Genomic DNA, 12,191 nt, shown 5'->3' on the forward strand with positions numbered 1-12,191 from the left:
TTTCTGTTAGCTTGGGCTAAGGTCTACTGGAGCTACACTACCTGCAGTTGTCTCTTTCTCTTTCTATCCTAACCCTCCTATGATTTTTATATACTTACTCCCCCAAGGGAATTTTTCCAAACTCTCTAAGCAATCAGAAGCTAAATGTGGTATGATGGACACATGTTAGCTGAAAAGCTGAATCTTTCCCATTCTCCTGCAGCATGAGAACCAGAAACAACCAGATTTGAAGCAGGGATACTCATCAGCCATCTAGCATGGGGTGTCTTCCTTTTCTCTGAAATCTATAAAAAGGATCTCTATTTAGATTTCAGAATCTGAGCCATTGACAGACCCCTTGTGTGGTGATTTGAATAGAAATAACTACCATAGGCTCATATATTTGAATGCACAGTCACTAGGGAGTGACACTATTTGAAAAAATTAGAAGGATGAGGAGGCATGGCCTTGTTGGAGGACACGTGGCATTAGAGGTAGGCTTTGAGATTTCAAAGGCCCAGGTAGTCTCTCTCTTCCTGCTGTCTGCGGATCAGGGTGTGGAACTCTCAGCTACTTTTATAGCTTCATGTCTGTCTGCATACTATGCTCTCCACCCCAATGATAATGGATTAACCTCTGAAACTATAAGTAAGCTCTCAATTAAATACTTTCCTTTATAAGCATTGCCTTGGTCATGATGTCTCTTCACAGCAGTAGAACAACGACCAAGACAAAAGTTGGTACCAGCCCTGTGATCTTGCCCTGAGGTTATAACTCATTTAGCATTATAAAACTTTCAGCATCGATCCTTTCTTTAAACTTTAGCTCCTTGAGCACTGTAGCTTCTGTCTTCTACATGATATTTCCTGGTACTCTTTTCCTCCTTAAACTGTACATTTTGTATTTTTTTTCCTTGCTCCAATTGCTCTTTTTCATTGTATTTCTGCAAAACAGTGACCACTAATAACCACATGACATAGGCAGTACTAGGCTGTCTTGAAATCTCATTGATTTCAAGCAATGACTCAAAACTCTTCAATTTAGTCTCAGGCATTTTTTTTTTTTTTAGTTTTTTATTTTCTTAGGACAAGGGCAGAAAGAAGCCACATTCTTTGCAAAAAAAAAAAAAATCACAAGAATGGTCTCTAGGCCACTTATTGACACCTTCCCCTCTGAAAACGTCTTGCTCTATGCCCCAACTGCCCATATCACCCTCAACACCACTGTCTTCATGCTCTTACTAGGATGGCCCAGTAAATTTTTCTTAAAACTTTCAACTCCTTTTCTAGTCTGAAGTCCCACAGTCTTCCATATTCCTCCAGACAGCATCATGGTCAGGCCACTCTCTGGAGAAGTAGCTGAGAGTTTTTCACCCTGATCTATGACTTTTGGCTGCCAAGACTCTCAGAGGAGACTTAGAAATCTGGACTTACAAACAGTATTGACACTAGGAGAGCCTATTGGGACTTCTGAAGTTGGACTGAGTGAATTGTTGCATTTTGATATGGCTATAAGCCTATATGGGGTTGAGGGAGTAGAATGTGGTGATTTGAATTAGAATGACCTACATAGGCTCATGTATTTGAATGCTTAGTCACCTGTGAGTGGCACTATTTGAAAGGATTAGAAGGATTAGGGGGTGTAGCCTTGTTGGAGTGAGTATGCCTTTGTTGGAGTCAAGTGTGTCACTGGTGGTGGGCTTTGAGATTTCAAAAGCCTATGCCAGGCCCAGTCAGTCTCTCTCTTTCTGCTGCCTGTCATCCTCCACACATGGAAGGGTTAAGCATGTGAACATTTAGTAACTGGGCCTATAGTTGAGATTCACCCATCTTGTTTTAACCTATTTCTCTAGTGTCTCCACTAATGTATTTTAAAATTTCTTGATTTGTAGCTTTCTTGGTACTACTTTTATGAAACTGCTTCCACATTGAAGAACATAGAAGCAGGGTAAGCTAAATGTTCCCAGGCCATGGTCACTCATATCTTGGCTCCCTAACAAACTATCATTTATTCCCTTTGAGTTAAGAGTTGTGCTTTTCCATTAGCAGTGAGGAAATGTCTGCCATATACCATAGATGCTACCAGATGGCATTTTTAGACTTTCAGTTAGTGGGAACTAGATGCTTGTACATTCCTAAGATTTGCAGAGTGCTTACAGATACATTAGCTCACACACAAAGGAGAAAATGGCTATTAAGAGGGCCAAAGCAGCCCAAAGTGACTTGGGGATGGACTTTTACCATTTCAAACATTCCACTATCTCCACAATCACTGAAGTTTTAATCAGTCTATCGGCCTTACAGAAGGTTTAGTAGAAGATTCTGTGCCTTTCAGGAACATTTTTCACCAAGACAAAACAAAAAAATCATGTAAAATAGGGCTTTTCAGTTCAAATAGAAGAGTCCTCCATGTTCATGTTGACTACTGTGGCCTAAACATTGTAGTCTGCTTGACTAAACATGTACTATCTTCTGGAATATAAGGTCCAGACCTCTCTTTACCTAACATGCTTACTTGAGAGAATTTGCAATTATGTATCATTGTTTTTCATGCAACTTTAAAATGTCCACAAATCTTCTGGTCAGTTTTACAACCAAGGTGATATACTTCTTTAAGACGGGTCCAAAAAGTTGAAATGCAAAGCGCAAAGGAGGTTAGTATTTCTTGTCTCTGTAGGAGGTTAGGATCCTTTCACATACCTTGAGGGCATGTCAGAAAGCAAAAAGATTACAGCTATATCAGGCTCAGAAACATAAGAAGTAACCTCTTAGAGAGTTTTCCTTGAGAAGAAAGCTCCAGGGCACTGTGACTTCACACAGGGCCTTCTGCAAACTTGTTTTCCTGAGATTAACTCCCCCAAACCACTCAACAGAGAAGGTGCAGCTGTGGTTAAAACAGGCCCAGCTACAGCTCACACTAGCTGGGACCTTGGGGTTTGGCCATATGATTCTGATTTTGCTCCTGTGGAGAGTTATGGAGTCCAGAAGCCTTCAAAGAATAATGACAGGTCAGTTTGTGTGTGACCAGGTTCATTTCTCACCCTTGTGAGGTTAATGCCTAAAGCTATGAGAGTGAAGCCAATGGAGAACCCAGAAGTTAGTTAGTTAGTTTAGAGATACAAGAAACACAGAATGCCTTGTGAAGGAAGAGGACACAGTGAACACAGCCAGCCCCCAAAATCAGTTATGTGAACTTTACCCGGCAAGGACACAGGGACATGTCTTGATCAAGCCCTATGAAATCCATGCCATGTCATCATTATATCCTCTGGATGATGAGCATGAAGCTATGGCATTTGATATTTGCTCTGATGTTGTCCTGCAACTTCCACACACACCCTGTACCTCTCTCTCTCTCTCTCTCTCTCTCCTCTCTCTCTCTCTCTCTCTCTCTCTCTCTCTCTCTCTCTCTCTCTCTCTCTCTCTCACACACACACACACACACACACACACACACACACACGCACACATTTTTAAAGAACGGTTTTACTTTCCCATGAGCTCCTGAAACTAACGTGATGCTTCCTTGCTACAGATCCAAAGCCATAGGTCCCATTAAGACCTCCAGAATGCTGATGGAAACCTGAGGATGAGCACGAGCACTTTTTTTCTGGAATGATGGCTTACCTGAAGAGTATAATTCACTCCAGCTTTTATCAGATGCTTGATCAATTCTGCTGAATGTTGGAAATGAACTTTTGCTGAAAAAGATTAAATTATGATATTTGAAAGAAATGAATCGATTAGCACCAGAAACTTTTAATATATTTTCCAAAGAGCTATAAGTGTCTTACACACATTATTCACTTGGAAGAGCCGTCATTAATTTTAACTAGAAAGCTGTTAGGTAAAAGAGTAAAGTGTCATTTCATATTATAAAACAGGGCACCAACACAAGAGCCATTACTAAGGTGAATTTAAGTATCCAATGGCATTCTATGCATGTGTGTATGTTTGTGTGGTCACTCCTATGTGCAGGTATGCATAGGCATGTTTGTGAGTGTGTGTGAAAGTCAGAGGACCACTTTGGTTGTAATTCCTCAAGTTCCTTCCACTCTTGGTTTGAGACACTATCTCTCAATGGCCTGGGACTTTGACAAATAAGCTAATGTAGCTGGTCATCAACTTCCTTTTATCCACGTGTCTCTGCTCAGCATCTTGTCAACAGTGGGATTATAAGCATACACCACCGTGCCTGCATTTTACTTTTCACTTGGGTTCTGGGGAATCAAAACCCTGGTCCTTACACTTGGGACCTAAATGCCCAATTCTGTATGAGGTCATTTAGATATATTTTGTGGGGGGATAATTTATTTTTGTAATAAATTATGTATTTTGTTCTTGTTAAACATTGAAGACAATATATGTCTTGCCTGCTACGAATCCACTGAAATATCTTCATATACTCACTTGAGGATTTCTAGAATCTAGACTCAGCCAGACACTGATGCTCTGCATTATTTTTTTAAATTACAAGTGGGCAACAGTAAGATGGCTCAGCAGAAAAGGGTGCTAGGCAGGAAGTCTGGCAATCTGAAATCAATTACTGGGTCCCATAAATGGTGGACAGAGAGAACAGGCTCCCAAAAGCTGTCCTCTAGACCCACACACAGGCCTTCATAAGCGTGTGCACTCCTACATATATACGACATATATAACTATATGAATAAATAATTAAAATCTCATACTAGAACTGAATGTCCCATGTTGAGAAGATACAGTACATTGCTCATTATTCAGTGTTAAATATTTGATGCAGAACAAACTGCTTTTTCTCCCTCCTTCCTTCTGTCTGAATGTAAGGTCTCAAAGCTTCGGAATACACATCTCAGGAGCTCTGCATTTAGTAATGGCTTTGTCTGAGCTAGTTAGGAAAGCTTGGCCCTGCCACTTACATATTTCTGTGCTACAGTTTTTTCGTATTCTGCCTAGGCTATTTCTCTCACTCTATAAATATATTTAGATTTCCATAAATAACTTTAAGCTAACATTTTGTATCTGTCTTTGTCAAACTAGGGCAGCCTTATCAGTGGTCTGAGCTTCCTTAGGCTCTCATTCTATGGTGCAGAATAATCTTTCTATATAGCAGAAGGCAAACAGTTCCAGTCATTCATTTAAAATATACTCAAGATCTTTCTGAGAAATTTCCTATTATAATTAAGAAGAAAAATCACCAATTCTTAATAACTATAATTTGCTTAGTATGTTTATGTGACTGTGAATACAGACTTATGTGGATAATTAATGAGATTAAAATAATCTCATATAATTCATGTGTATTTTTTAATAGGGAAGATATATGGAAAGAACTCCATCATGTTTACATTTGGATATGGCTGAAAAGATAAACATGCGAATGAGGCCAGCCTGGACTACCAAGTGAGTCCCAGGAAAGGCGCAAAGCTACACAGAGAAACCCTGTCTCGAAAAACCAAAAAAAAAAAAAAACATGCGAATGAATTGTTGTGGGGGAAGTGAGACAGAGGGGAGAGAGAGAGACAGAGAGAGAGAGAGAGAGAGAGAGAGAGAGAGAGAGAGAGAGAGAGAGAGAGAATTATGGTGTGTGTGTGTGTGTGTGTGAGAGAGAGAGAGAGAGAGAGAGAGAGAGAGAGAGAGAGAGAGAGAGAGAGAGAGTATGGGCATATAGAGAGATTAGAGGACAACCTTGGGTGTCAGTCCTTGCCTTTCAACTTATTTGAGGCAGAGTCGAGTCTCTTGTCTGGCTCTGGGCACACTAGGTTGCCTGCTTAGCTAGCTTGCAGAACTTCTTTTGTCTCCACCTCCCATCTCTCCTTAGGAGGACTATGATTACAGGTGTGCACCACTGTGTCTGGCTTTACTTGGATTCTGGAGATCCAAGCTTAGGTCCTCACTGAACCATCTCCCCCTCCCCACCCCCGTCCCCAATAAGCTTTCAATCAATTGCTTTCTGCTTTGCTTCCAATGCTGTTGTATGCTGTTTTTCTCATTTGAAGGACTAATTGGGACAATAAAGTGTGACTGAATAAGTGGATGATTTCTCATTTTTTTTTCTGGGCAATAAGAATAACTAGTCTGTTTGTAAGGTTCCTAGCAGTGAGATCAGGACCTGTCCCGGGCACTTAGCCAGCTTTTGGGAACCTGTTCCTCATGCTGGATTCCCTTGCCCAGCCTTGATACAGGGGGAGGAGCTTGGTCCTGTCTCAACTTGATGGGCCATGCTTTGTTTAAGCCAATGGGAAAGGCCTGCTCCTTTCTAAATGGAGACAGAGAAAGAGTGGATGGGGAAGGGGAAAGATGGCAGGAGAGGGGGAGGGACCGAGGGAAGAGGAGGGAGGGAAAACTGTAGTAGATATGTAAAATAAATTTAAAAAATGTTAATAAAATAAAATAAATTTTAAAAATCATCAAACACCCTCAAGTCAGTTTCTCTATAACTGTGTGGTAAATGTAGACATGTGTGCATCTGTGCTCTGTGCACAAGCATGGCAGACATCCCTCTGAACCTGTATATAACATGAGGTATATGGAGCACTTGGCCTGAAACTGAATCAAATAGGAAACAATATGGTTTACAGTAATATCAACCACTTAATGTGGTAGCTTGAATGTAATTGGCCCCCATAGTCTTATAGGAGTGCTATTAGGAGGTGTGGCTTTGTTGGAGTGAGTATGGCCTTGGTGGAGAAAGTGGTCACTATGGAAGCAGGCTTCGAGGTTTCCTATGCTCAGGATACTGCCCAGTGTTTTGGTCAACTTCTTGTTGCCTGCAAGATGTAGTACTCTCAGCTACTACTCCAGCACCATGACTGCCTGCATACCGCCATGCTCCTTGTTATGATGACAATGGACTAAACCTCTGAAACTGTAGGAGAGTTACTCCATTTAAATGTTTTCTTTATAATAGTTGCCATAGTCATTGTGTCTCTTCACAGCAATAAAACCCTAACTAAGACAATTAGTACAGGGGTTTCGAAGAGTACTAAAAAAATTCTAGGGTGGTGTCTAGAGATAAAATCATTATCTTTAACTATAATTGGTTCAGTTGGCTCAATCTTCACAGTGAAGGGGATAAGAACCATAGGACCCAGAACAATCTCCACATAAAGTTCTGTTTTTCCCATGACTTATTTCTCTAATTTAATAGTTAAGAAAATGGCTACTCCATAGGACAACATGTTTGTGCAGAAGAAATAAGGTATTATTAAGTGCTTTTAGTGTGTTTTCTGACACATAGTTACTGATCGGTAAGTGACTTCCTATGACTGCTATTGACATAGGTGGATGATCTTAATACTCTGACGTCCTTTAGAAGCATGTTGTGCGCCATGCAATGCTGTTAGTAATGGAATCATTCTGAATACACTTCCCAGTTTGTAATAACTGTAGATTTTCATAAGTATTGTCAAGAGAACAAAGAATTCCTGTGTAGGCTGCACCAGGCTTTCTTTATCTTTTTCTTTGTTTCTTTCTTTGTTTCTTTGTTTGTTTCTTTCTTTGTTTCTTTCTTTGTTTCTTTCTTTGTTTCTTTCTTTCTTTCTTTTTTTTACATTTTACATTGTCATGAGAGCCTCAATAAAACAAAAGGACTATGAACTGCTCCATGTGGAGTCCATTACTGTTCTCCTCGGTCTGGTTTTTATTTCAGGTGGGAACCCAGGTTAAGGCATGGCTCTTAGACCTCATAGCTCCTTAACCTAATTATAACTAAAAGACACACATATGCAAACATGGAGGCCGTTCCCGGCACATGCACACATATGCTCACACATACACCACACGCATTCATCTGATCGCTGATTTAACCACATCTTGACATTAAAACTTTTTGTTTTCTAGTCAACATTAATTACAATAAGGTCTTTGGAAGTGGCCAGTGGATGCTGTATATATGATTACAAGATTAGAGATCAAGTTTTCCTATCACATCAGAAAGTGATAGTGGATAGCACTCTCTTACTTCCTTCCTATTTCCTGCCTGACATCTCATTCTCCATGTCACTTCCTGTACTCTTCAACAGCTTTGCAGGACCCTCTGCAAACAAGTCCTACGTGTAAGATGTGTCCTTTTGTAACAGGACATGAGAGGCTCAATAAAACAAAAGGACTATGAACTGCTTCACGTGGAGTCACGTGAGAGAGAAGCAACAAATACAATACTTACTATCTGCAGTTCCGTGAATTATTAATATATTTTCTTCTTTTAAACCATGAATGTTATGTAGTACACTGGATGCCTGTAAGTAAAACACAAGTATCTGTTTGTGTGGACAAACCTGAATGGGAGGATTCACCTTAATCTTTATATCAAAAATAAAAAGTCCTTTGCCGTTTGCTGTTGTTGTTTTTACGTTAGTTACCTGGTAAGTGCTTTCTTCCTTTGATGGCATACCAAGGTACCGCTCAGAGAAAGCTGAGGCTGCGACCGAAGGGGGCAACAAAAGACAACATCAGAAGAAGCCAACTGTCCCTTACTTCATTATTTATTTATGTACTTCAAATGTAATTGTCATGCTCCAGTAAAATCAATTGCATCAGGGAGGTGATAACTCACAACAGGCTTTAGTAACACATGATAAATGAGCTCAATTGAGTTTCTCTGCATTGGGATTTTGTTCTCCACCAATCAATACCTTAGATTAGGACTGTCTGTAGGACATACTTACCATACAACTTCATGTCTGAGATGGGTGCAACCACTGTTCCACATTTGAAAAGCTTCTCATCTGATTTTAAGATCATTGATGCAATATAGCCCCCATACCCCTGAGCAAAAGAAAAATTATAATAATGACTCCTAACAATGCTTGTACCTTTAGATCACTGTTTAATAATGTACATACCCCAGAATTGCCAAGTGCAGAATGAAATGCAAAAAATTACTCTGTACATATGAGGATTTAACAGCTGTTTAAAAATTTATACAACAGGCTATTTTAACAACTAAGTAAAATATAAAATTAATTACATATCACAAAAATTCACAGTTTCACAGCATGTATCTGGGAAATGTTCCAAATACTATGAAACAAAGGGAAATGAAGTATTCTTTATATATAATTTTAAGACAATTTGGTGTGTATTCTAATAGAATACTCAATAATAATGATGATTATGTACAATCATGAAAGGAAGGTAAAACACTTGAAATACAGACCACAACTATATACTCTGCTTGGAATTTCCTTGCAGGGCCTAAGAACCTGTCACTCCAAAGTTTGACTCTTGGAGACCAGAATCTGCTGCCATGGGATGAATAATCCTCTTTGGGGTAAGGATGATTTGAGATGGTGATTTTGAGAAATGGCAGACTGGGGCTGCACTGATAGCTCACATGGTAGTGTTTCCCATACAAGCATGTGGTCCCAAGTTTGGCCTTCCAAAACCCAAGATTAAAAAACTGAAAAGCTGAGCACGGTGGCATACCCTTAGTGTCCTCTTGTTTGGGAGTTGGAGGCAGGTCAATACCTGGAGCTAGTTCGCCATTGAACCTAGCATACTTGGTGAGTTCTAGGATCATGGATTGTCTTGTCTCAAAACTCAAGGTGGATGGTGTCTGAGGAATAACAGCTGCTAGTGTTCCCATGCATGTACACATTTGCAAATATGTGCACACTTCCACACACAAATGTACATACTTAACACTTACACAAAGAAGAGAAGAAAAGAAAACCTTCCAGACATACAACAGACAGGATTCTTCTGGTTGTAAGAGATTTTTATCTATAGGGAAATCTGTTGATAAGATGTCTGCCATCGGCACCATTAAGAGGGGAGACCTAAATTCCTGAACTCTCATCAGTGGGAAAGGCACTAATTAAGTAGAAGAAGAAAAGAATGGAGAGAAAGGAGAAGGGAAGAAGGAAGACAGAAGACACAGACGAAGATGAGAGAAGAAGGATGAGGGGGAGGAAGAGGAGAAAGAAAAGAAATAGAAACAGATGAGGGTGGTGGTGAAGAAGCAAGTTCAAATTTCTATATAGAAAAGCAATTAAACAGCGCTTATTGGAGGTGCAGGGATGGGATGAGGACTGTGCAGGAACTGAGGTAGGTCAGCAAGGCAGAAGTGACAAGTGTCTGATAGGTAGAATGGGAACAATATCCTGAAAAGAATGCACAATGTGAGGCTGTGAACTCAAAATGCACTGAGGTTTGACTCCTGCTAAAGGAGCAGATTTTAGTTGTTCTTTGCACAAAAGCAAAAGCAAACAAACACAGAGGAAGTGTCCAATGATGTCATCTCTCACTCTCCACTGCAGCAATCACATTATCACAGAGATATATGACATCATACATAAATCTGCATGACAGTATCATCCAGAAAAAAAAAAATCACTAACAAACTTTTATAGTAAATGTGTAATGGTGTAATTCAGTAGAGTCAAGGGACTTTCTTTTTTCTTTCCTTTTCCCCTTTTTCCCTCTCCCTCTTTCATTCTTCTTCTTCTTCTTTTCTTCTTCTTCTTCTTTTCTTCTTCTTCTTCTTCTTCTTCTTCTTCTTCTTCTTCTTCTTCTTCTTCTTCTTCTTCTTCTTCTTCTTCTTCTTCTCTCTCTCTCTCTCTCTCTCTCTCTCTCTCTCTCTCTCTCTCTCTCTCTCCTTCTTAAGCAAGTATATCATTATTAGCCTGAGCTGCCTCCAACCTATTATTCTCCTGCCTCAGATTCTTGAGAGGTGGGGTTCAGGTATGTTAAGATCTTTCATTTTAAACAAACTTTAAAGGGATGCCTGTGATACTGTTGGACACATTTTTTATTATAGTTCAATTTTGTTGTGTGTATGTGTGCATACACATGCATGCCACTGCGCTGGATCATGTGGCGGTCAGAGGACAACTTTCAGGAGTCAGTTACCTCTTTCCACCACGTAGGTCCCAGGGATTGAACTCAGGTCATTGGGCTTGGTGGCAAGCCCCTTTGCCACTTGCCTTCTTGCCAGCCCTTGTTAGACACACTGAGTTACAGGTTCTTACGGTATACTAATGCAACAAAGATGCCTCCCATCTATTCCTATGTTCTGTTTCCCCCCAGAATCCCCCAGAGTTATAGAACAAGATGCGGAGGAAATAAAGAGGAGTAGCCAACAAGCCACTCAATGAAAATTCGATGAGACCCTGGGCCTGGGAAGATGCCCTTGCTAGAGTTCTCCCTTAGGTCTGGTGCACACATCCTTGGCTTCTTACTTCTCGAGGAGATGTGTTTCAGTATTTTTTTTAATATGAAAATTTGGAATGTAATGAAGCTAAATAATCTTTAAGACTTAATGATAGTGAAAGCTGTGAAATTTAAAAAATCAAATCTAAAATGTTGCTTTAAATTGATTTATTTCAGAGAAATAACTTCTGTTTTTAACGGAACAAATCAACACTGGCAGGAATTAGAATAAATTAAATTTTAATTGCTCACCATCCTCTCAATCATTTCATGTTTATTCACTGAGGCAAAAGTTGAACTTGAAAGAGCTTTTGGAAAACAGACTGGAAGACAGTGGGAGTCAGATAGGAGCTCTCACTAGATGAGGATGTGCTGTGTTTAATTTTCAAAACAGTGTACACTTCAGGTAGATTCTGAGTTAGAGGCTCCTCCTATTGACCTGCAGCCAATTCAAGGTGGTTTGCATTGGGTGGGGAGGAAAACATTCAATGGTTTGGGATGCTCTGCTTCTACTATTCCAGTGTTTGGTTTCTGTTGATCAGCACTCTTCCAATCACAGAAATTTTAGTGGAGGACCCAAACCTGGAATTAAAGTTTGTTTGCAAAAGCCAAAGCAGTATTTGTATGACAATGGGGTAGGTTCCTTTCCTCTCCCAGAAATGGCTGGTTTTAGCTATTGTGGGAGATTGGATAATCCAGACAAAGAAATGGAAACTGATTGGTTCTTTCACAAGAGTGCCAACCCCACCCCCACCCCCAGAAATGTAAAAGTCCTTCTCAGTAGTTCTCCTGGAAGGGGAGCACCAAGACTTTGTTCCAGGGAGAAAGAAGAGTCAAGGGGTTGGCAACTGTAAACACTGAGGTGAAAAGTACACCAATATACCTATGAGATCCTTTCTCTATCAGTTTGCCTGCCTGGGACTTGTCTGACTCTGGGTCCCAAACATGATTAAAATATATTGCATATATACATTCATTTCTCAATAAGTAAAAATATTTTTAAAATTTGGTATTTTGGAATTAACACAATTTTATTGCCATGTATTTCTCTGCATTAAATCTGTTTCTTAAGTATAAGTCATC

General features: G+C 39.9%; 1 protein-coding gene across 2 annotated transcripts in view; it reads right to left on the minus strand.

The window, feature by feature from the left end:
• Dpp10 (dipeptidyl peptidase like 10) overlaps positions 1-12,191 on the minus strand; it is a 720,356-nt gene that overhangs the window by 2,327 nt on the left and 705,838 nt on the right. For both annotated transcript variants that reach the window (XM_006980956.4, XM_076547250.1), the window contains 4 exons: positions 8,624-8,723; positions 8,318-8,376; positions 8,122-8,194; positions 3,606-3,679 (listed from right to left, as the gene is read on the minus strand). In XM_006980956.4, coding sequence (XP_006981018.1) covers positions 3,606-3,679; positions 8,122-8,194; positions 8,318-8,376; positions 8,624-8,723 — 306 coding nt within the window. The remainder of the gene's footprint in view (positions 1-3,605; positions 3,680-8,121; positions 8,195-8,317; positions 8,377-8,623; positions 8,724-12,191) is intronic.

This window comes from Peromyscus maniculatus, chromosome 11 (genome assembly GCF_049852395.1).
Source record: "Peromyscus maniculatus bairdii isolate BWxNUB_F1_BW_parent chromosome 11, HU_Pman_BW_mat_3.1, whole genome shotgun sequence".
In the NCBI taxonomy this organism is placed as follows: domain Eukaryota; kingdom Metazoa; phylum Chordata; class Mammalia; order Rodentia; family Cricetidae; genus Peromyscus; species Peromyscus maniculatus.